Source organism: Sus scrofa, chromosome 1 (assembly GCF_000003025.6).
Source record: "Sus scrofa isolate TJ Tabasco breed Duroc chromosome 1, Sscrofa11.1, whole genome shotgun sequence".
In the NCBI taxonomy this organism is placed as follows: domain Eukaryota; kingdom Metazoa; phylum Chordata; class Mammalia; order Artiodactyla; family Suidae; genus Sus; species Sus scrofa.
Genome location: NC_010443.5, coordinates 33,526,015 through 33,551,513, shown reverse-complemented (window position 1 = coordinate 33,551,513; position 25,499 = coordinate 33,526,015). Strand labels below are relative to the sequence as shown.

Genomic DNA, 25,499 nt, shown 5'->3' with positions numbered 1-25,499 from the left:
TCAGTGGGTTAAGGATCTGGTGTTGCCGTGAGCCATGGTGTAGGTCGCTGACTCAGCTCGGGTCCCACATTGCTATGGCTCTGGCATAGGCTGGCAGCTACAGCTCTGATTAGACCCCTAGCCTGGAAACCTCCATATGTTGCAGGTACAGCCCTAGAAAATATAAAAAATAAATAAATAAAAATAAACAAAAAAAAAATAAACTTGAATTTCTGATTCATCCTTCTGATGATTTCTTAGAGTTGACAGTGCCCCAGCCTGTCCCTCACAACTTAGCCCAATTCTCCCAAAATTGATTTCTGACATGCCAGACTTATGATAACAAGCAGCCTACTTTCTTGCATACCCAGGGCCAGACATTGGCACCCCTGGCCTGCCACTTTAATTGTAATTTCTTTTTTTGTTTTACAGCCATGCCTGCAGCATATGGAAGTTCCCAGGCTCTGGGTCGAATTGGAGCTGCAGCTGCCGGCCTAGGCCACAGCCACAGAAATGCCAGATTCGAGGTTCATATGCAACCTACATCACAACTTGCAGCAATGTGGGATCCTTAACCCACTGAGCAAGGCTAGGGATTGAACCTGCATCTTCACAGACCCTATGTCAGGTGGGAACTTGAGCCACAATGGGAACTTGAAATTGTAATTTCTAGACTGGATAATCCACAAAAAAATGAGCATGAAGCTACATCACAGTAATGCTCCAAGCTATTTCGAGAGATAGAAGAGACACGCCTGCCATAGCCAAAGCTTCAGCCTCAATCATAAGGACTCTGATTCAATAAGTGACATATATCAAGGAAAGATGACATCTTGTTAGCAAATTATAATGTGCAGGAGGTTCAACAGAACTATAACATATGACAAACCAAATAAGGTTTATCATCAAAATGTAAGGGAAGAGAAATTGGTTACTGATCTCGGACCATTATATACTATTTAAAGAACATCATGTATTAAAGTATACACAGTTAGTACATAGAGCGTAAATTTGGTCATTCTCAAAATAACCACAAATGTAAAGGAATCTCCCTTTTCTCTTGATAATGTCACAGGAGTGATGGCGAAGGGAAAACCAGAACAGCATGTGTGGTCTCTATCTTTTCAGCCAAAACCAATCATGGTAGGACAATAGAAGTTCCCCCAGTCCAGGGTGAAACCCACTGGTAGAAGCAGAATGTCCGAAACTTGGAGGGTTCGGTCCAGGCTCAGGGAACTCTCCGCTCACCATTTGAATTATATATGTTTACCAAGAATGAGGAAGCTATTCAGGCTAATTGGACCTATTATCTTAAGTAATTTCATTATATATTATTCAAACTGATAAAACCGGCGGTCCAAAAGAATTGTTTCCATGAAAATTAAATTGAATGCTCTTGGAATCTATGGCCAAGAAAAATGCTGTTGAATTGGGTTCAAGTGAGGCAACTGTTAAAAAAAAATTATGCTATAAAATTTGGCTGTGATGATTGTGGTACACCTATAAATGTAATAAAAATTAAGTAATAAAAAATGATACAAAAGAACTTATGCACAAAACAGAAACAGATTCAGATTCAAAGATTTCGAAACCAAACTTACAGTTACCAAGGGGGAAATGCTAGGGGGAGGGAAAAAATGGGAGGTTGGGATTGACGTAGACATACTACTATATATAAAATTAATAAGCAACAAGGATCTACCGTATAACACAGGGAAATCTACCCAATATTCTGTGATGGCCTATATGGGAAAAAAGAATGGATATATGTATAACTGATTCACTTTGCTGTACACCCAAAACTGACTCACTATTGTAAATCAACTCTACTCCAAAAAAATTTTTTTAAAAAGAAAAAAAAAATTAGAGGGAAATGTATACAAATCTAGGATTCTACACTCATGTTAGAAGTGGTTTTAAGCTCTAGGATGATAAGAATCTTATTTTTCATAAGACAATACAGCTCCAAATACATTATGCCCTCATATTTCTATGTGATTATATGAGCATGGAGAGATGGTACACAGCACGTTGTAAATATGGGTTTCCTGTTTTTGTATTATTTATTTGTCTTTTTAAGGCCACATCCATGGCACATGGAGGTTCCCAGGCTAGGGGTTCAATCGGAGCTGTAGCCTCCAGCCTACGCCACAGCCACAGCAACGCAGAATCCAAGCGGCATCTGCAACCCACATCACAGCGCACGGCAATGCCAGATCCTTAACCCACTGAGCGAGGCCAGGGATCGAACCTGCGTCCTCATGGATACCAGTCAGATTTGTTTCCACTGAGCCACCAAGGGAACTCCCTGTATTATTTTATTGTGAAAGCAGTTATGGCTGGGAGGAAAGGTGAGAGAAAAGAGACTGTGAGAAAAAAGTTACACAATACGGAACATCAGATATAAAGACCATCATGAAAGGATGGTCATTAAGATAGCAGTGGTGGTTATCTAGAAGATATCTTAACTTTTGTACATTTCTTTTTGTTCATTTGTTCTTTTGCCATTTCTTGGGCCGTTCCCACGACATATGGAGGTTCCCAGGCTAGGGGTCGAATCGGAGCTGTAGCCACCGGCCTACACCACAGGCACAGCAACGTGGGATCTGAGCCACGTCTGCAACCTACACCACAGCTCACGGAAACGCCGGATCCTTAACCCACTGAGCAAGGGCAGGGACCGAACCCGCAACCTCATGGCTCCTAGTCGGATTTGTTAACCACTGAGCCACGACGGGAACTCCACTCTTTTCAGATCTTGAGAAGTGAACCTTCACATATTCTTGAGTACCTTTTCTAGCATTTTCCCTTTTCCAATAAATCTCTTTCCTTAGACTTCAATACCACTTCGGGGGGAAAAAAAAGAAAGGCCATCCTCTACAGAGTCTGTTCTTTCTTCTCTACTAACTCAGTTATTTATTAGACAGGTTTACAGGCATGGTATGCAGGTACTTCACCTGATGCTAACACTTCCATAGGGGCAATTCAGGCTCACACAAGTTACCAAACTTGTCTGTGTTTCTATCCAGATAGTGAGTGGTAAAACTGGAAAGTCAGACACATCTGGAACCCCTGAATTCCAGGTGACGGCAGGTACCGTGCATACAAGACAGGGTTGACTCCTTCACCCTCCATCTTTGCTAATGGCTCCATCTACCTTGAGAGTAGATTCCGGGAGATTATGTTTACCTTGCAGTGGCTCCATCACCTGGGTTGTGACAGAGAAATGTCTGCCTATAAATTTCCCCAGGAGGACTTGAAGAACAAAAATAGAGTATTCTCAAGCTATTGCAGACTGACACCAATCTACCAGGTCCACTGCAAGAACACATCCATCCACTCCGAGTTAGAAGGATGGTGACTAAGAAGAAATCTTCTTGATGTGGTCCTGTCGTTCATACCAGACTATAACGGAAGCCATTTCCCATTTCATGAAAAGGCTCCTTGAGGTCAAAACCGGATTGCATCTCTGCGCTGCCACCCGGCACTGCCACCCTTGGCTTATGCAAGAGTCCTGACACTGATCTGGCCAGTCTCACGCTGTGACTCTCCTCCATCCTGTCTTAATAATTCATTTGGTTTTATTTTCACTTATACACACACACGCACACCACAAATATATCATTAGAAGCATTACTATATTTAATATTAATGTCAACATCAAACATTCTAAGTCCATCCAAAAACACAACTATCTTCTCATGAGGGAGAAAATATTAATTCCATACATCTTTTCTCCTGAAACTAATAATCAGATTACTCAGATGTTAAACACACGGGAGTGCACAAAACCAGACCTTGAAGCCTCATGGTTTTGGAAAATCACACCTGAAAATCATCTAATTCAGTAGGATTAAAGAGTTTGCAAATTATCTGCTTTCCATTTTTTTCTTCTCTACATCCAATTACTTCAAAACTAGGCAATATGGTGAGGAAAGAGAATTATGAACCTGGGTGTTCTGCAAGTTCTGGCTCTAACACTAACCTGTCATGTGACCCCTACCAAACGCCTACCTTCTCTGGTCTTAGTTCCCTCCTATGTGAAAAGAAAGAAAAGATCAACAAGTAATTTCTACGACCTCTTCCAGTCCAATCCCCTCTAATTCTAGTTTCCACTTTGGACCACTGAACCGTGAAGTTTAAACTACTTTAAACTTTTACTGGGACGAAGTGAATTTTTATCGTCATTGTCCAGCATCCCCATAAGGAAAAAGAAAATTAGGTAAGCTTGTTTTCAGACCAAGCCAACATCTGCTCTAATTTTTCCCCCAGATTTTATTGAGATATAACCAACATATAACACTGTCCTAGTTTAAGGTGTACAACAGAATGATGTGATACATGTATACACAGTAAATGACCACAATTTGTTAATATCCACCACCTCATAGAGTTACAATTTTTTTAAGATGAGAACTTTGAAGATCTATCCTCTTTACAACTTTAAAATATACAATACAGTATTATTAATACAGTCACCATACTGTTCATTACCACTCTAGGATTGATTTATCTTATACCCGGAAGTTAGAACCTTTTGACTCCCTTCATGCATTTCCCTCACCCCCGATAACCACCAATCTCGTCTGTTTCTATGAGTTCTGTTTTTTGCTGCTGGTTTTTTAGAATCCACATAAAAGTGAGATCATACAGACGCAATAAATAAAGAACTGAGGAAGCAGGAGAGAGATGGGGTACTACCTACGAGCTTCCCCGTGAAATGAAATTTGCGAAATGTATTTGACACTGTTGACAGAGGATGTTATCAGACCGCTCAGAATTACAAATGAGGTTAGAAGGACTGTTAGAGACTAAGCAGATTCTATTTCACAATAATTAACAAGGATAGAAAAAGTACACATGCTAAATCACATCAGAAATTTCCTTCGGCTCTGTTTTAGGCGTGCCAGGAAGAATCTGAGTCACTTTTACAGCTCATCCTACTCCTATGCCCCTGAAGGGGCAGGACAGCGGGAGGAAGAGCGTTAGCTGTCTGCAATTAATTACTCATTGAATGTGCTAAGCCATGATCATCTTTCCTTTTGAGCTTTCATCTGAGTATCTCTAAGAACGTTTGAATATTAATTATAACAACACTGTCCTGAAATAATTTGGGGCTTTGATTAAAATTGCATGCCCTACTTTTGATTACTCTCTTCAGGTGTGGAGCCTAAAAAAAAAAAAAAAAAAAAAAAAAAAATCCTAGAAGGTTAGAGCTTAGAAAGACTTGAAGCACATCAAATCCCACGCCTCACCTTTTACAGACGAGGTTCTGAGACTACAGAGGTTAAGAGGCTTGCTTAGTTTCACCTAGCTCATCACAAAGCAGGTTTAGCAGACCATCAACCACATCCTGTTTTCTGAGGCCTCCCGTGAGCTCATGCCAAAATAACGTATTTCATAGTCATCTTTCACCTATCCACCCCAAGCAACTATCAAATGTTAACTTATGGATGACTTTCTTAGACACAAGGCCAGCACCTAAGTAGGAAGGCTCCTGCTGCCCTATCATGGTCAATCTGGAAACTAAGAAAAATGTATTTTCCTGCCTGAGTTTTTTTTTGTTTGTTTGTTTGTTTGTTTTTGACAAAAAGACAAAAAAAATTTTTGTCTTTTTGCCTTTTCTAGGGCCGCTGCTGCAGCATATGGAGGTTCCCAGGCTAGGGGTCGAATAGGAGCTGTAGCCTACACCAGAGCCACAGCAATGTGGGATCCAAGCCGCGTCTGCAACCTACACCACAGCTCACAGCAATGCCAGATCCTTAACCCACTGAGCAAGGCCAGGGATCAAACCCACAACCTCATGGTTCCCAGTCGGATTCGCTAAACACTGCGCCACAATGGGAACTCCCTGCCTGAGATTTTTTTATAACTTATGTCGTCCTCTCATAATTAAGGCAATCAAGAAGGTTAATCACCATACATGAGAGCTGCACACCGTTTTGGAGTTGAATAAGAGGACCTGTATTCAAATCTAAGAAAGCAGCCCCAACACATCAAACGTTCCCTGTAGGAGTTGCCTGGTGGCCTAGCGGTTCAGGATTTGGCATGGCCACTGCTGTGGCTTGGGTCACAGCTATGGTGCAGGTTTGATGCCTGGTCCGGGAACCTCTGCATGGCCTGAGTGCAGCCAAAATAACAGTTCACTTTACCTGATTAGTAACATTAGAGCCTGGGTGCAAGCATCATGTTAACTTCAAGGGATCACAAGCACAGGTCAAATAGCTTTTCTTTTTCCTTTTTTTTTTTTTGGCCGCACCCATGGCATGTAGAAATTCCTGGGCCAGGGATCTAACCCACGCCACAGTAGTGATCCAAGCTGCTGCGGGGACAATGCCTGATCCTTAATCCACTACCCCACAAGGGATCGCCTAAAAGAGCTTTTTTGTTTTTATTGTTAAGTGTTTTACACTAAGCTTCTCTAGGAAAGCAATGGGCCTGTCCCAGGGGAGGTTAGGACCCTGGAGTACAGACAGAAAGAGGAGAGCATCAGAGGACATCTAAAGACTATTTCAATTAATTCACGACATGGCATAGGTCTGGCTCTCAAATGCCACATGTATCTCAAGGGAAAGCCACATTTGACACGGTTCCAAGTGGGACCTTAAGAATCAGACAGACCAGGCTTCTCCCATCAGTCCCAAAGGACCGTGGGCTTATTACTTTACCCCCTTAAGCCTCAGTTTTTTTCCTCCATAAAGTGAAGATAATAAATGAGCCCCCTTCCCAGAAAATTGAGATAATACAAATAAACAGTAGCCAATATTAAGCACACAGTAAGTGCTCATTAAATTTAACTCTTCACCTTGATTCAATAATAATTGACCTGTCGTTACATCAACTGGTTAGCTCTTAACAATTTATACAGTTGTGAAGAGCAAAGATAAGATACTCATGAGGCATTTCTGTAATGATGCTATTTTTCTTCTCGCCTGGAAAGCTGTTGTTAAAAATTAACACAGGCTACTGTTTCCCTTTCGACATTTTTCTTGAATTTGAAAGTACAGGGGCTTAAACGAATCCATCTCGCCATCGTTATTTTTTAATTTCTTCAGAGATACACAGAAAATGATGTGAAATTATATTGACCTGGGTTCCATCAGACCATCTCATCTGAATATTTCATCCCTTGTCTCCATCCTTATAATAATCTCTTTCCTTTGTTTTGCCCCTTTTTTTTTGCTCTGTCTCACTAGGCTCTATAACTCCTCCAAGAAAGCACAGATGATCAAAAAAGAAATGAAAAAAAAAAAATTAGGAGTAACAGTTGAAAACACAAATAAATTGAGTTAGAGCCCAACGTACGGAAGTTTCATGACCTAAAAACAAATACCTCTAGAGAATAAATGTGTACTCTTTTTGGCTATTTTCTTTGTGCTTTACATAATATCACAAGCCTGCATTCCCAGTAACCTACGTATATTACAATGTCCAAAAAAGCACAGAAATTCATTTTGTGGAGCCCATAGGTTATTCCTTGACTCTACCATCTCTTTCAGATATTCTATTTACTTTAATTTTGCTCTGGTAGGGCCAGAATTACTTTACAGAAATGTTGCCAGGAGATCTGTTTGGTTAATGTTCTGCCAAAAATAAAGAATTGGCTTTCTGCTTAGATTTATCAAAGTTCTACTCCAAATTAGAGAAAAGGTAGAGTTTTATATCAGCAGAATATCAGGTCAGGTGTTCCCTACGTTAGGTATCTGAAATCAATGATTCACTTCAGAAAATAAATTCTAATACAAATCAAAATAAGGTTTACATGCATTCTGTAAATGGCTCCCAACTCTTTTGTTCTCATGCGCCATCTAGTGTTACTTAAGAGAATATCTGACTAAATTCTCATCCTGGCTGGGAAGACCAAAGGCTTACTCTAGAAAAGGATCATCTAGTTCAAAGTCCTGCTCTCATTTGTCATATGAAACAGACTCTTGCTTTCTGGAGTTGAAACACAGAAAATTACTGAATATCCTCAGATATCGGATAATATATTATTCTGGGATACCAGGGGACTTTCTCCATGACACTCTGTTGCCTTTACTGTTCATAATCACCATCATTTACTAACAGTTCCAAGGGCACAGAACTGAGATATACACAATATTCATTATTGAAGCTTAAGTATTACAGTGGCTTTGGAGTGAGACAAAGCTGCTGTGATTTGGAGGAAACTATACTTTTAGATTCTGTTCCATCATCTGTAAAATGGGCATCATCGTACGTGTCATCATCCATCTCAGAAGATTGTTATGGATTAAAAAAAAAATAAAAGGAATGTGTACTGTCCCTACTGGAGTCAATGATCTGTGTCAGTAGACAACTAATGGCCACCATGTTTAGTCAAGTATGAGTAACCCTATGAAACTGAGTTCTCCGAAGCCAATACCTGGTTGGATTAGCACCTATCTGGGCAAATCAGGTACAGATTTGTACAATAACTGAAGTGCCCTTGCCTTCTACTTACTAGAAATTCTCCTGTGATGTGCTCAGTACAGTTAATGGGTGAGAGTAGTGACTTTAACGCCAACAGGTGGAGTTCAAACCTCAGCTTCTCCACATGGACCCAAGTGACCCCAGACTCTGGGGTGAAGTTTCAACATGTGCCACATAGGGACAATGGTAATACCTATCTCAGGGGTTTTTTTTGTTTGTCTTTTGGGTTTTGTTTGTTTGTTTGGTTTGTTTTTGCTTTTTAGGACTATACCTGTGGCATATGGAAGGGGTCAAATCACAGCTACAGCTGCTGGCCTGCACTACAGCCACAGTAACGTGGGATGTGACCTCATCTGTGACCTACACCACAGCTCACAGCAACACCAGATGGATCCTCTACCCACTGAGCAAGGCCAGGGATTGGACCTGCCTCCTCATGGATACTAGTTAAGATTCATTTTCATTGCGCCACAACGGGAACTCCTCTCGCTGGGGGTCTTGTGGGGGATTAAATGCATTGATACATGTACCTGGCACATAGCAAATGCTACTTAATTTATCTGTTGTTTAAATATTAGCAGTAATTCAAAGCAAAACAAAAACCACCTACTTAGCTAAGTACTATGTGGCTGAGTAGTAGTAACATTTGGAGAACTTCTGGTGTTTAAATCTAAATTTTCAAGAAAAAGATGGCTACAATAATCAGAAAGAATTAGGAAAAAACTGTATCTGGGGTGTTTCTAATATATATTGTTTTAAAATGTTATCTTTTGAAAAGATCCTTTTTTACCCCCACTTTTTAGAGCCACACCTGAGGCATATGGAAGTTCCTAGGCTAGGGGTGGAATCGGAGCTGCAGCTGTAGGCCTATACCACAGCCACAAGAACTCAGGATCTGAGCTCTGTCTGTGACCTACACCACAGCTCAGGGCAACCCAAATCCCCAACTCACTGAACGAGACCAGAGATTGAACCTGCATCCTCATGGAAACCAGTCAGATTCGTTTCCACTGTGTGACAATGGGAACCCCATGGAAAGATCCTTTTTGATCAAAGTATTTCTGTTTCAGTTTAAACAATAGCAAGAGCTTCCCGTGATTTCTTACTGGATGCCCCACACTGTGCTGTGTGCTTGTGGTTATTATGTCACTTAATCCCAAGGGAGGAGGGCATGACCATTTTCCAAACTGTACAGATGAGGAGCTGAAGCCTGAGAGAAACTAAGTAGGTCTCTCAAGTTTATAGAGCCATAATGTCTGTAAAACAACCACCACCAGGGTCCCAATCCAGGAATGCTTATAAGTAATATGTCAAATGGCCTCTCCACTTATAAATGGTTGAAACCATGTCTGTAAACACTTCAAAGTGAAATAATCCCCAGATCCCAAAGCAAACTGCTTAATGTGTCGGTTTTCCTTAGATATAAAATGAGTGATTAGATCAGATGGTCCAAGATACTGAAAATTCTACAATTTAAAATATTGCCACTTCATCAATCTTAAGAGTAAATCTAGACATTTAATTTTTTAAAATAATCTGCTCATGATTTTTCAGCTAGACTCTATAATTAGTGCCCTAAAAATTATAAATCTATATATCGTTCATAATTTATAAAATTATAAATCATCTACATCTAAACAAAAGTTGAGACGTGATATTATCTAATTCAGAATTCCAGAGCTATAAAAGTCGCTCCTCTCATGTATATAACCTATCAACTCTAGTTGATCATTTTAATGATGCTTAAATTTTCTACAAGTCTAAATTTAAAAAAACTAATTATCCCAGAGGGTCTTAACTGCTCTAGCAAAAAGTACAATGTGTTAAATCTGTAACAAAAATTAATATTATAAAAAAAACCTCACTTGTTGATTAAGTCCTACATATTCTCCTTTTAGTCTATTAACATTTACATATTTAGGGCTAAAAATGATATCCCTTTAACCATTTCCTCTTTGGGCAGTCCCAATTTCTGTATTTCAGTAAATATCAAACAAGGGGAACATCTGCCAAAAGTCAACCTAAATACTAGCAGAAGAAAGCATCGCCTGCTTGGCATTTTGCTTTTATTTTCCTTAAGTCGGCCAGACATATTTCTTAGAGAGAGGAAGACAGTAGCATGAGTTCAATCTTCCATTCTTCGCACTCAATTACCACACGCCCAACAACTGGAAAGGAGCTACTTGCTATTACGGTACCGATTTCACAGGCAGCACTAAAGCCAGGCTAAGACCCCATAAAACGTCCTATACCACCAACCTATTCGATGGCTGGCCAAGCAGGTGAATTTCATCCTGGATCCTAAGATATGTTAGCTTATAACGAGCTCAGCTGACTTATTAGTGTAGCAAGTACATGTGGCGTGGGAAGAAGAGGAAGACACCCCAGATTCCTGACCACCCACTGCAAGGTCTATAATCTCCCATGTACACAAGACACATCCTCTCCATAGCACTCATCACTCCAACATGTTTATTTTTGGGGGCGGGGGGGGCACACATCTGCAGCATATGGAGGTTCCCAGGCTAGGGGTCAAATCGGAGCTGCAGCTGCCTGCCTCTGCCACAGCCACGCCAGATCTGAGCCACATCTTTGACCTACACCACAGCTCATGGCAATGCCATATCCTTACCCCACTGAGTGAGGCCAGGGATGGAACCTGCATCCACATGGATACTAGTCATATTCGTAACTCACTGAGCCACGATGGAAACTCCCTCCAACATGTTCATTAACTGTCTCAGCCACCAAAATTCACATTCCGTGACATCAGGAATTAACCTGTCTTTGCATCCTTGTATCCTTGTGTCTAGCATAGTATCTGACCCATAACAGGTGCTCAGAAAATGTATTTACTAAGTAATTTCTTTTTTTTTTGGTCTCTTTGCCTTTTCTAGGGCCGCTCCAGCAGCATATGGAGGTGCCCAGGCTAGGGGTCGAATCGGCGCTATAGCCGCCAGCCTACGCCAGAGCCACAGCAACACGGGATCCCAGCCACATCTGCGACCTACACCACAGCTCACGGCAACGCCGGATCTTTAACCCACTGAGCAAGGCCAGGGATCGAACCCGCAACCTCATGGTTCCTAGTCGGATTCGTTAACCACTGAGCCACGACGGGAACTTCTACTAAGTAATTTTAAAAAGCATGCAAGTGGTTCAAAAATGACTTTCTCTTTTTTTGGATAATTTTTATTCCTAATTCCTTGTTATTAGCTATTGTCCTGTCTACCTCTCCACCCACTATAACCAATCTCCTCCTGCCTCGGTTACTAAGTATCTCTTAATCTGAAAACTCTTCAGAGTCAAGGGACAGTTTGGTGTTGAGTTGTTAGGGACCTCTGAGTCCCGAGGCTGCTTACTCTTAAAAGATACCTCTTTCCTTCTGGGGAGGAGACACTTCGCTCTTTACCTCTCCTCTTGAAACTTTTTTTTGGCCATGCCTGTGGCATATCGAAGTTCCTAGGCCAGGGATCAAACCTGAGCCGCAGCAGTGACCCAAGCCACTGCAGGGACAACACCAGATCCTTCACCCACTGCACCACAAGGGAACTCCCTCTTGAAACTTCTTTCTTAGGAGTTTTTCATAGACGAGATGTTCTCACTCAGCAACATGAGCTTGGTACAGCTCCAGAGTGTCTGGAGTTATAAGGTTCTGTATGTACTGAAAAACTTGTACGTTGTAAGCATCTTCATCTTTCATTAAGAGATGCATATCACGGAGTTCCCATTGTGGCGCAGCAGAAACAAATCTGACTAGGAACTGGGAGGTTGCAGGTTTGATCCCTGGCCTTGCTCAGTGGGTTGAGGATCTGGCGTTGCCATGAGCTGTGATGTGGGTCACAGACACAGCTGGGATCTGGCATTGCTGTGGCTGTGGCGTAGGTAGGCCGGCAGCTACAGCTCCGATTAGATCCCTAGCCTGGGAACCTCCATATGCCTCAGGTGCGGCCCTTAAAAAGGACAAGAGGCAAAAAATAAAAAAAAAAGAGAGAGAGAGAGATGCATATCATCTGCCCCACTCTGATCCATGACATCTATGAGATACCCTCTTGCACTGAAGCCTTGCTTTCTAAATGAAAACCTGAGAATCCTTCAGTGCTGTAAGGGATGGACAAGCCTACACCTAGACAACCGCCACTCCACCCCGCCCCTAAATCTATCGTAGTTCTGGGCAAGGCCATGTCCCCTTGCACATGAAGGCACCAGGCTGACCACTGGGCCTTTCCATACTGTATTCCCCACTGGTTACCGCTACCTGGAAGTCCTGCCAGCCCTGAAAGGAGGCCAGCAGGCTGTAGCAGGCTGGTACTTTATGCTGCAGCATGGACTGTAAGGCCAACCTTCACTTCATACTGTGGGCGCTGGTAGCTTATAGTACACAGACGCTCATACCCCTTCCACTGGGGGCATAAGCAATTAAAAAACAATAGCCCTATTGGTATCATATAGTCATCATCCTGCACTTGGATGTGTTATACGAATTCTTAGCCTGGGGATCCCCACTGTTTCCTAAATGGCACGTGATGTCACTTGAAACAGGCCTTTTTCTTTACAACCTTGACAAATCGCAAACTCATATCCACCACTGGGCACTGACCTTCAGGCCTGGCCGAGCTCCTGGGGCAAAGACTGGAGTCCATGCAGGCATGAGAGAGCCCGACCTGAGAGGCCTTTTTTGGGCCACACCTGCGGCATATGGAGGTTCCCAGGCTAGGGGTCCAATGAGAGCTGCATCTGCCAGCTTACGCCACAGCCACTCCAGATCCAAGCCACATGTGTGACCTACACCACAGCTCACAGCAATCATCTACAACTCATGATGTCTGAAGCAAATCCACTGCGAGAACCCATATACTGAAACCACATTCCTATCAGCAGTGCTAAAAGCAACAACTACTACTTTGTTTTACTCCCAGAACTAAGGGGGCACTCGTTCATTCATTCATTTTCTCATTTGTGCATCAGGCACGATGCTAAATATCTGCAGGGAAATCAAAGAGGAGTTTAAGTTACAGTTCCTGTTGCCAGGACTGACTACATGACTATGGATCCAGTGCAAAATAAAAAGGAAGGGCTGCCTGTTCAGAAAGTATGAAGCACTTCAAGAAGGCAACAGCAGAGCCTTCAGCCAAGCACAGGGCCCATCTGCGTGTGGGCAAAGCATGTTCATTTCGGGAGCCCACTGACCTAAACAACATTCCTCATGAGCCATACAAAAAGCAACAAGAAGTACTTTGTTTTTACTCTCAAAACAAGGAAAGCCCTCAGCTATGCTCATGACACCAGCCCAGTTTATATATAAAGGAGGAATCTAGCACCCTCCCACTTGAAAAATGAAATTCCCCAAAGAGGCAAAACGTGATGAGGTAACCAAATATCATCATTAAGAAATGTTATCATTAAGAAAGATGTTCCATTTCCATTTTTCTAGTTGAGTAACTGTGCCTTGCTCTTCCAATGATTGCACTGAAATAAGAACGCAAATAATCAATTAACAATCCCATTACTTTGGGGTTTTCCCAGGTGCTAATACTTTCTGGAAACTGCAACAATAAGTCCCTACCAGTAAAAGCCCCCTTTTTAAAGCTGACTGAAGCATAAGCAAGTGACATCCAGGGGCTCGTGAAAAGGAAAGAATAACAGAGCTTCATTTCTGCTTCCCTCACAATAGCTCCTAAATATCTTTTCTAATCTCCTAATGAAATGCAGCAAAAAAAAAAAAAAAAAAAAAAAAAAAAAATGTGTGGAAATTTTCACTCAAGACAGCTGACTTGAGACCTGAATTAATCCAAATGCCCTTAATAAAAGAGCGCTTCCACACCCCAGAACACGATTCTTATTAAGCCATTTTCTCAAGCTCATATTCTGACACTTCATGCTAATAACCATCATGATTCCATAGTACAGAATTACGTAGTTTGAGAAGTTGATGGCTATTTTGTTGTAAAGATTTGGGGATCTCCAAGACCAAATCCGATCCTTTTAAGGCCAAATAATTTTAAAGCACAGACCAAAAGCATGACCGAAATGCCTGTCCTTCCTAAACACAGGGCTTAAGAGTTCTTTGTGTGGCTCCTGATTGCCGAGGCTTCTACATTAGTGGCCAAAGTGACAAAGATGTGGTTCTTAGATATTTACTGTTTCATGGGTGTGTTTTGCCTTATTTGTATTCTGACATAATACTTGGCTTCAGAACATCCCAAATAGCAATCAACAAAATTAAAATGAACACAGAATACAGTATGTGGAAACGGCAGGAGAGGAGAAATGAAGTCTAAACAAAAGCATGTATGCAGCAACAGGGCTTTATATTGCTTAAAAAATACCTACCCAGATGGTAAGGGATGTTTTCCCTCTGCAGACAGAGGAGAAAAAGCCAGGAAAGAAGACCTCTCTTGTACTATTTCTAGCCATATTTCTAGCCATTTCTAGAAGGCATCTGAACATTTAAGGCTGCCACCGTGAAACGATGGAAGGTGGCAGAATGTGAACTGGATGGAAGGTGGCAGAATGTGAACTGGTCATACCTCCCCTTTGCCCACCACACACCACCCACAAAATAAAACCCTGCTCACTTTTAAGAAAAGTGGAAAGGGAAATTATCAAGTATAGAATTACGAATAAATGTGACACAGCAAAAAAACAAAATTTACAAATACTTTCCAAATTTACTAAGAAACAAAAAGAATTTTGCTGAATTCAGCATGCTTTTTTGGACTATAGCTTTATGGCAGTCCACTGACAAATGTAATATACATACAACAAACAACATTCCGGTTTACGGTTTTTCTTAAAATTTAAGAATATAATGAAATCTCTATCTTATTGTTGCTTTAAACTTATTTCGGTAGTTCTCTTGTGGCTCTCTGGATAGGGATCTGCCGTTGTCACTGCAATGGCTTGGGTGGCTGCTATGGCACAGGTTTGATCCCTGACCTGGAGACTTCTACATGCCAAGGACATGGCCAAAAAAAAAAAAAACTTCTAGGAGTTCTTGTGGCTCAGCGAGTTATGAACCCAACAAGTATCCATGAGGATGAGGGTTTGATCCTTGGCCTCCCTCAGTGGGTTAAGGATCTATCGTTGCTGTGGCTGTGGTGTAGGCCTGTGGCTGCAGCTCTGATTCAAACCCTAGCCTGGGAACTGCCATATGCTGCAAGTGTGACCCTATACAGAAAATATATATATATTTTTTAAAAGTCCTCTAAACTTATTGTCAAATAAGTTCGTGTTAGCATCAAAAAAGCTCATACACACCTTAACCAGCAAACCCCATATGACAGTTCTAAAAGTAAAACGATTAAGTATTCTTCACAATTATTCTTTTTAAAATACACTCCAACCTTAGGGATTCTGACTTGCTAAGTCTGGGGGGAGGCACAAGCATGTTTTACTTTTAAGATAAAAAATGTTCAATTGCAGAGTTCCCGTCATGGCTCAGCAGAGAGAAATCTGGCTGGCACCCATGAAGAAGTGGGTTTGATCCCTGGCCTTGTTCAGTGGCTTAAGAATCTGGCGTTGCCCTGAGCTGTGGTGTCTGTAGGTTGCAGATGCAGCTCAGATCCCATGGTGCTGTGGCTGTGGTGTAGGCCAGAGACTATGGCTCCTATTCAACCCCTAGCCTGGGAGCCTCCATATACCTCGGGTGTGGCCCTAAAAAGTCAGGGTGAGGGAGTTAAATTCCCTAGGTGGTTCTGAGAGGCATCTAAGGCTCAGAATCATTGGTTCTCACAATGTAGTCCCCAGACCAGCAGCATCAGCAACATCCGGGCACCTGTTTCAAATGCAGCTTCAGAAGCATCATTCAGACTTACAGAATTAGGAATTCACTGAGGGGAGGGGAAAAGCTGCAGTTTAACAAGCCCTCCAGGTGATTCTGATTCATGTTAAAGTTTAAACATAGCCATTGAATCCAAAAATGAATTAGCTCAAAATCATCTGTCTCGATGACAGATCAGATTTTACCAGATTTTCTTGTATAGTTTCTATCGTCGACATACAAATCAAAATAAATCCCAGAAGCATATTACTCCATACTTTGGAAAAGTTCCTATAAGCAGGTACTTTGCCATCCTGATCTCAGCCTCCAGTCCCTTAGTAGAGTAGAAACTAGAACACTTTTGCTATAAAGGCCTAGAGAGTAGATGTTTTGGGCACTGCAGGTCGTTGGTCTCTGTCACAACCACTCATCTCTGCCTTCATAATATATGAATGAATGCATGTGGCTGGTTTCCACTATAACTTTATTTACCAAAAGGGTGTCAGGCCAGATTTGGCCCAAGAGCTGTACTTTGCTGACTGCTGAGTTTAAGAAGTGATGGCAGATGAGCTGAGGAAAAAAGCAAAAATGAAATGCACGCTCTCTCATGGGCACAAATTTATCTAGTCTGGAAGCTGCTTCTGGTGAAGGACAGACAGGAGGAAAGGAGAGAAAGAGAACTCACTGTGTCTCATGTATTCATCAATCATTTACTCGCAGAGTAACCATTAAGTAAGTGCATACCATGGGCCTGGAACCAAACCACAAAGCCCTGCCCATCCCTACCCACCCTAGACCCAAGTCAAACAGAAGAAACAAAAATTCTAAAGAAACAATGAAATTAAAAAAGAAAAGAAAGAAAGAAAAGAAAAGAAAATCATGGACCTGGAGAAGAGACTTGTGGCTGCCTGGGGGCAGAGGAAGGGAGTGGGAGGGATCAGAAGCTTGGGGTTAACGGATGCAAACTATTGCTCATGGAATGGATTTACAATGAGATCCTGCTGTGCAGCATTGAGAACTCTATCTAGATACTTACATCACAACACAATAATGGGAGGAAAAAGTATATATACATGTATGTGTAACTTGGTCCCCATGCAGTACAGTGGAAAAAATAAAAAAAAATAAAAAATAAAGAAACAATGCACTGTGGTACAGCCAGACAATGGAATATTATTCATCACTAAAAAGAATGAGCTATTAGATCATGAAAAGACAATGGGAAAACAAATGCATGTTACTAGATAAAAGAAGCCCATCTGAACAGACTGAATACTGCATGATTCCAACTATGCGACATTCCAGACAAGGCAAAACTGTAGAGACAGTAAAACCATCAGTGGTTGCCAGGGGGTGAGGGGAAGGAAGAAAGGGATGAATAAGCAGAGCACAGAGTACTTTTAGGGCAGTGGAAGTACTCTGTGTGATATCATAATGATGGATACATGTCATTACACACTTGTCCAAACCCATAAAATGTACACCACCAAGAGTGAGCCCTGATGTAAAGTATGGCCTGGGTGTGGGTTCATCCTTTTGACGAATGTGTCATTCTGCTGGGGAGTGTCGATAGTTGGGGGGGGGCAGTGTGGGGGCAGGAGGTACATGGGCAATGTCTGCATCATCACCTCAATTTTGCTGGGAACCTGAAAGTACTCTAAAAGAAATAAAATCCAACTTTAAACAAACCAATAAACCAAAACAATATGCAGGGCATGAGAAAAGAGATCTGATAGGACCATTGGTTCAAAAAGCTAAGAATGTAAAAATAATGCCAGTGAGACAATGACACTTGATTGCTGCTCCAACCATGATGGTTCTGTTCAATAAGTCACACAACCCGGCCCTTTAATTCATGGACCTCAGCACACAATTTCAGGATTAAATGGATTGATTGCTCACGTGAGCCTACAGGGCTGAAGAAAGCAGCCTGGTCTGAACAAGGGCCACACTCTGTAATAACAACAGTGATAACAACCCCAAATAGCACCCTGCTTGGACCCTGTCACAGTCTCTCACTTTGTAGGTGTCTTGCCCATTAGACTGTACATCCATGGAGAGCAAGTCCTTATTTTTTTCATTCCTGGATCTTCAAGAGCTAAGACAGTACGGGCAGGTGGAGGGCACACAATAAATATTATGTATTAACATGAAATGAATAAATTACCATTAATTGAGTCGTTTTTGAAAAAAAGACTGCCTTAATATTAATCAAATTGTTTCAGGAGCAAAGGAGGAATGACTGAAAACCTCTGAAGAATCCAAGAAATAGACACATGAGGTCTGGATCTGCAGGAGTGAACAGGATTACACCACCTGGAGCAGGAAGAGAAAGACACTGCAGTAGAGGACCCAGCAGGCACAGAGGCTGAAGCCTCAAGATTAACCCATTAAAGAAACAAGATCAACATAGCTAGACCACGGGGTAAAACAATCAGAGAGGGGAGAAATAAACTTAAGAAAATGAAGGCAAATTGAGATGCACCTGGTATGTCTGAGAAGTTGAGATTATCGAGATATGTCACACTGTTTCATATAATATGGAAACCATCATGTCAAACACCAAACCATCACCCTGGCTGTAGAACAGAGGAGACAAAGAACGGAGACAGAAGAATGCTTAACAGACGGGTGAAACGATGAAGCAGTTGACTGACCCAAAACACTGACCCATAAAATGGGGGGAGGGAAAGATTTGAGAGGCTTTTTTTTCTTCCCTCCAGGGCCACACCTGCGACATATGTACGTTTTCAGGCTAGGGCTTGAATCCAAGCTGCAGCTGCCAGCCTACGTACACCATACCCACAGCACTGTGGGATCCAAGCCGCGTCGTGACCCACACCATGGCTCATAGCAATACCAGATCCCTGACCACTGAGGTAGGCCAGGGATCAAACCTGCATCCTCCTGGATACTAGTCAGATTTGTTTCTGCTGTGCCACACCAGGAACTCCCAACATATTAATATTTTTAATAACTGAGATATGACACCCCTATAAAATGTAATGGATTTTGAAATCAGAGTAAGAGCATATTCTTAGGATTCATCAGAGTCCACTGCAAGATCTCTCCCTTTCACGTTTCAGGAGTCTGCTGCCTGGGAAGCTCAACTTCCATTACTAATAAATACAGGTGGAAAGGTGGAGGCCTATGGGCAAAACCTATAAAAAAATGTGTGGTCTTCCCAGCCCCAAGATTTCTCTAGGTCCATTCAAGGCCTGATCAAGCCTATCAGCTCCAGCTTGTCACTGGGCTAGCCCTAGAGATTCCAAAAACTCCATGAGAGTTCTGGTACCCATGTCTTTGCAAAAGCAGGGATGCCAAATAGCCTGCGTTACCTATTAGGTTGGCGAGTCAAATGCAGCCTTGTTAACCCCAGGGAATGGAGTGGTACACATTTGGGATATAGGAGGCGGTGGTTTATTCAGAGAGCACACACCACAGATCATAGAGCCCCAGCATCTGATTATTAGTATTAATAAAATAATGTTCAAATAAGGTGAACCTGTGGCACATGAACTTGTTTTTCCATCCAGACTTAAAGGAGACAACTTCTGGTTTATTTAAGCCCAAAGAGATGTTTTACCAGAATATCCAGAATAGACTCGTTTCCTAAAAATAAAGCATTGCCTTCAAAAAGAGTTCACAGGATACTAAAAATAGTACCTGTAAATTTAAGTGATAAGAGGATGGAATATTTTGTTTCTTCTGGGGATAAGTTCCTGCCTAAGTTTTCTATTGGACAAACACCAAAACTATTAAAGCAATTAAGTCTGGCTGCTGAGGCTATGATTTAATATCTTTGGAGACATGTCCGTCTATCCTGAATATTACAACAGAGCTCATCGCACAGGTGATTGATAACCCTTTGGTAAGGAAATGGGGAGGAAAAAAGTTATCAACTGGAAAGATTTTCTCTGAACATTGCCTTCAACTTTATTTTATGATGTGCTTGAGAAAGTGATTAAGATTGTGCATTTTCCTTCTCAGCATGCTATGGCATCACCACCCGTTTGTATGATTTATGGTAGCAGAAGCAGAAAATGGGGGTTTAGTTAGGGCTCATCTTTTGAATGCTTTTACTGGGTGACTTCTTAGAGCTGAAGGTTTCTAAGGGATCCAACAGGCTAACTCTGCAAGGGTTTACAACTTTTTTTTTAATTGATAGAAGGCATTCGAACACAATAATTGAAGAAACTTAAAGATGCAGGAGGAGGGAGTGGAAAGTAGAGACTGATGTGTTTCAAGAAATATTCAGAAGCCACCTGCACTTGCACCTTTGCCATCACCAGTGACCTACCCCTACCGCCACCACCTCCATCTACCCAGCATTGCTGAGCTATTCTGCAAAAAAGAACATCAGAGAAATGATACTATCCTCAAACATGAGGATGTATCTATATTCCCAAGGTGAATTTCTTTCTCTTTTTTTTTTTTTCTTTTTTGTCTTTTCAGGGCCGCACTCGTGGCACATGGAGGTTCCCAGGCTAGGGGTCGAACTGGAGCTGTAGCCACTGGCCTACACCACAGTCACAGCAACTCCAGATCGGAGCCTCATCTGTGATCTTGACCACAGCTCATGGCAACGCCAGATCTTCAACACACTGAGTGAGGCCAGGGATCGAACCTGAATCCTCATGGATCCTAGTCAGATTCATTTCCATTGAGCCACAATGGGAACTCCCCAAGTTGAATTTCGAGAAGTGACAATCTGAAAGTTGTTGGTTGGGCTGAAAGCTGACTATGTCCTTGAAGACAAACACAGAATCCCTGGAATTTTGGAAATGAACATATCAACCCTAAAACTAGTTTGATATTTCTGGCTCCTGCCCAGACTCCATTTAATATTTGAGTATTTCAGGTTCTGTATAGGTACAATTTTCCTTTCCTCAAATTGCTAAAACCTAAGTTAAGAGTCATCCTAATTAGTGGAAAATCAAAAGCAATCAGTGATCAGGACTAACATCTTTCATGCTATACAAGATAGCTGATTAGCTTTTTTAAGACTGCTACCTAAAAAAAAAATCTGTTGGGGGATAGACGAAAAAAAATATGCATTATTATTAAAATAAAAACACTTCTGAGGGAGTTCCCATCGTGGCTAAGTGGTTAACAAATCGACTAGGAACCATGAGGTTGCGGTTGGTCCCTGGCCTTGCTCAGTGGGTTAAGGATCCGGCATTGCTGTGGCCTGGGGTAGGCTGGTGGCTACAGCTCCGATTGGACCCCTAGCCTAGGAACCTCCACATGCCATGCATGCAGCCCTAGAAAAGACAGAAAGACAAAAAAATAAATAAAATAAAAGAAGGCTTTAGAAGCAACGAATCTGTCCAGAGACTCCAACTTTCTTTCCGTCAAGCATTTACCAGTCAATATCAAGTATTTTCTTGTCTTTCTTCCTCTTTATCCCTGCAAGATTTATAATTTGGGGGTTGCAGTTTTTCTAAGAAAAAGTCCTTTTTTTTTTTTTTTTTTTTGCTCTCTGAGCTGCATCCGCAGCACATGGAAGTTCCCAGGTTAGGCGTCGAATCAGTTACAGCCGCCGGCCTACGCCACAGCCACACAGGATCCAAACTGTGTCTGCGACCTATACCGCAGCTCACAGCATGCCAAATTCCCTGATCCACTGAGCACTGAGTCAGGGGTCATGGATCATCATGGATACTAGTCGTATTAGTTTCCGCTGTGCCACAATGGGAACTCTGAAAAAAGTCCTTTGATGTCTCAAAGAAATAGTATGCAGTTATTGTTTTAAATGACTTGTTATTAATAAGTTTCTCTTAGATTAAGCAGGAAATAAATCTAATATCAGATTATAAAGAAAAGATTTTTCTGCCCCATTTGTTTACAATTGCTAAATGTTAGGCAATACTTGCAGACCTACTATGAACGTGTTAATTTAGGATTTCCTTGGAAAAGTCATACTTTCTTTCAAAACCTCCAGCCAAACTAATGGTAATAAAAACTGTAGCTATAATTACATGGCATTTTGAATAGCTTTTTTTTGGTGGCAAAGAGCGAAATACATTTGTTTGAACGTTCTTGGTTTATATTCAAAAGCCTCTCCTATTTTTTTTCTTTATAAGAAGTGCCGCAAGAGCCACCTGGAGCTCCTGTTGTGGCTCAGAGGGTTAAGAACCCCACCAGTATCCATGAGGATGCAGGTTCAATCCCTGCCTTCACTCAGTGGGTTAAAATTAAGTATCTGGCATCACTCAAGCTGCAATGTAGATCTCACATGCGCCTCAGATCCTGTGTTGCTGTGGTATAGGCTGGTAGCTGTAGCTACGATTCAACCCCTAGCCTGGGAACTTCCATATGCTGCAGGTATGGCCCTAAAAAAAAGACCAAGGGGGAAAAAAAAAAAAAAAAAAAAAAGGCACCTGAAGAAGTTGACTCCACTGTTTCCATCAAAAACATTAATTTGCAACCACAGAGCTACACTTTGAAAATGTTTCTTAACTTTTCAACTGATGATTCTGAGGAGACGCTCAGAAAAAAACATGAGGGGTGCTAATTTTTTGCTTTTCTCTAAATTTGTGGGTTCCTATTTATTTCTCAAGAGTTTTTGAATACTTCATTTTTGTTTTTACAAATAGCCAGATAACTGCAAATAGTATGAATATCTCCTCTAGTCAGTTTAAGTTCAATGCTAATCAAGGTTGATGTTCAATTTTAGTATCATTAATTATTCTCTCTTGGCTGTACCTGAAAGATTATCTGGAAAAAGCTACCAATTATGATATCTGTTTGTCTACATGGAAATACCCTTTCCTAGAACAGTCCATGCATCTTTAAAATAAAAAAAAAATCAAAAAACACGTACCAAAAAACCCCTTAATCTCATCTTGCAAATAGAGACCTACACTTTACCAAGCAGGTCAAGGACAGGGTCAAGAATAAAATAACAGAGGTAAGAAAGAACACCAATGCTTCTTTTCAACCTCAACCTAAAAGGATTTTTAAAATCACACAGAAACTCTTTTTCCTCAGTCCTCTTTCAAAACAACTTGTAATGTGAAAACAAAGCTAGCAGTAGTTCAAAGACCCTTCCCAGCTGTGAGTTTTGGCGCTAAAAAATATACTGAAAAGAGGAAAAACATGCAAAGCTGCTCTCCTTACCTGAGATGAAAGCAGTGCACCAGCTTCGTTACTATTATAACCATCTTTCCCAGGTCAAGAACACCGGATGCCCGGGTGGCAAGAAGTGGAGAAGGAAACGGTGCTTTGGAGCCGCTCGCCGCAAGAATCTTCCCAGAGCGCTGGTTTCCCGACACACCTCCTCTTTCTGGCTGCGAAGAAAAGCGGCTCTCACTCGCCCTTCACCGTGAACCACAGCGTGTCATTTCTGCTCTATCATCCAGCAGCTGCTAGAAGCCCCGGGCTGAAGCGCGGACACGAGGACGCGGAGCACGAGACGCACGCTGCTGAGCCGGCAGAGTGGCTGCGGCGAGGACGCCCTGGGAGCCTGCGGCTGTTTGGCTGCACCAAGGCTCCGGCAGGCGCACGTTACTCCGCGGGGAAGGTCGGCTTTCCAGGAACGAGGATCAGCTGCAGCAGGAGCCCCTACGCTTCCTCCAGCCGCGCGCAAGCCAGAGCCGACTTCGATCGCTGAGCTGCCCCAGCTACTGAGCATGCTCGGCTGCCAGGCTCGTGCTAGGGCCTTGCACGCGGTGGATTATCCCCCTGACCTGAGAAAGGGAGAACCGACAGGTGAGAAGAGGATGAGATTTATTGGAGGTAATTTCTAGCCAGGGAGATGACCTCCCCATCCTCCTCCTAAAAAAAAAAAAAAAAAAAAAAAAAAAAAAAAAGTTACGTAGGAAAAAAGAACACACTGCACTGTCCTTAGCAAATATTTTTGATTGATAGGTCGATGGAGATGTTTGGAAGCTATCAGCAATGTTTAGTCTTTAACTCTCTCTCTGCACAATTAAGTTGCCTCAGGAGGTCAAGGATGTGGTTTAGGTAGTGAAAGGATTTTAATCCCAGCCAATCACTTTGCTCAAGGATTAGGTGTGGAATTGCCTATATTTGAAAGTCTAGGCAACGTGCCATGCATTAATTGATCTCTACACAAGTGAAATCTGCCTAGAGATAATTACTTTAAGAAAAACAAGTCTTTTACAAAATAATTGTGCAACTTTTGAAATTTAAATGTTAACCTATATTATAATAGCCTACATTTTGAAATTTAAATCTTTCAGATGGCAAGCTCAGTAAAAGCAGGCAGTGTGGCTTATTTGTGAGCTGTAAACCCAAATCCCTTCTCCAGAGCTTGGCACAAGGCGTGGTGCATGGCATGTGCTCATAAATGCTTGTGTGAGAATGAATTGTGGGTTTGTTAGCTAATCTAAATGGCACTTACAGGAAAGCTGAAGTTCTTGAATGTGATATGAACCTAAATTCTAACTCGCCCTCAGTTTTTCATTTTGGGCCAAATGATGCTACATTTTTTGTCGTAAGTGTCCAACATATAAGTAAATTGGCTTTTAACTGGGAGTTTCATTTTTGTGTTGTTTTGAGCCACATCCAGAGCACATTCTCTCTGCCACTATTGAAAGCAGGCACACTGGCTCTCTATGGTCTGCAGATAACACAATGAAAAACTTCTAGCCAGGCAATTCTGAGGGTGAATCCCAGAGGATTTCATGGCTGACATGGAGCTGTATCCTGAGAGCTGGAGCTGTGAGAGGCCAAACAGGAAACCAGTGTGAGCTACGAGTTGCTTCCTAAATCCTTACCAGGTCCACCTTGGCCCATTGATCCAATCACTTAGCTTAGGAAAGTTCTTTCTCTCCCCTCCTCCTCTCTCTCTGTCTCTCTCTTCCCCTTTCTCCCTTGCTTCCTCCATCCTCTGAGTACCTTCCATGCTCCCCTTAAGACTCAGGTGCTGCTGGAGCCCAGAACCCTCTGTGGCTTCCTTCCCCCGTGCCTCTCCAGAGGGTACTTTCATCAGGACACATTCTGGAGCATCTCTAAGTCAGGCCCCACAACCACCACTGACTATTTGCATCTATACAATTGTATACATCTGCACAATGACTGGTTTTCACTTGTCAGTTTAGGTTAAAGCACAGGTGGCAATCCTAATTGCGGTAACCAATTGGAAAATTGATGGAGTTCATTTAGGGACATTTCCTAGGGGAAGCGATTCCAGATGGAAAAGTAAAGTTTTCAGTATAACCAAATTGGATATTCCATAGCTAGAAAGGAAGATGCAGATCTTTTTGTGCAGACCTGATAAGTCCAAATAATCAATGTGGAAGTGTTTGGTCTTTAATCCCTGCTTCTCTGTCCTGAATAAAAATAGAAGCAGCAGAGG

At 42.0% G+C, this 25,499-nt stretch overlaps 1 protein-coding gene across 2 annotated transcripts in view; it reads right to left on the bottom strand.

The window, feature by feature from the left end:
• Positions 1–23,780, bottom strand: part of ARHGAP18 (Rho GTPase activating protein 18) — a 190,247-nt gene extending 166,467 nt beyond the window's left edge. Inside the window, exon 1 of one of the 2 annotated variants that reach the window (XM_021088430.1) lies at positions 23,297–23,780. In XM_021088430.1, the coding sequence (XP_020944089.1) occupies positions 23,297–23,340 (44 nt within the window). In that variant the 5' untranslated portion in view covers positions 23,341–23,780. The remainder of the gene's footprint in view (positions 1–23,296) is intronic. The other variant, XM_021088428.1, reaches the window with a different exon arrangement.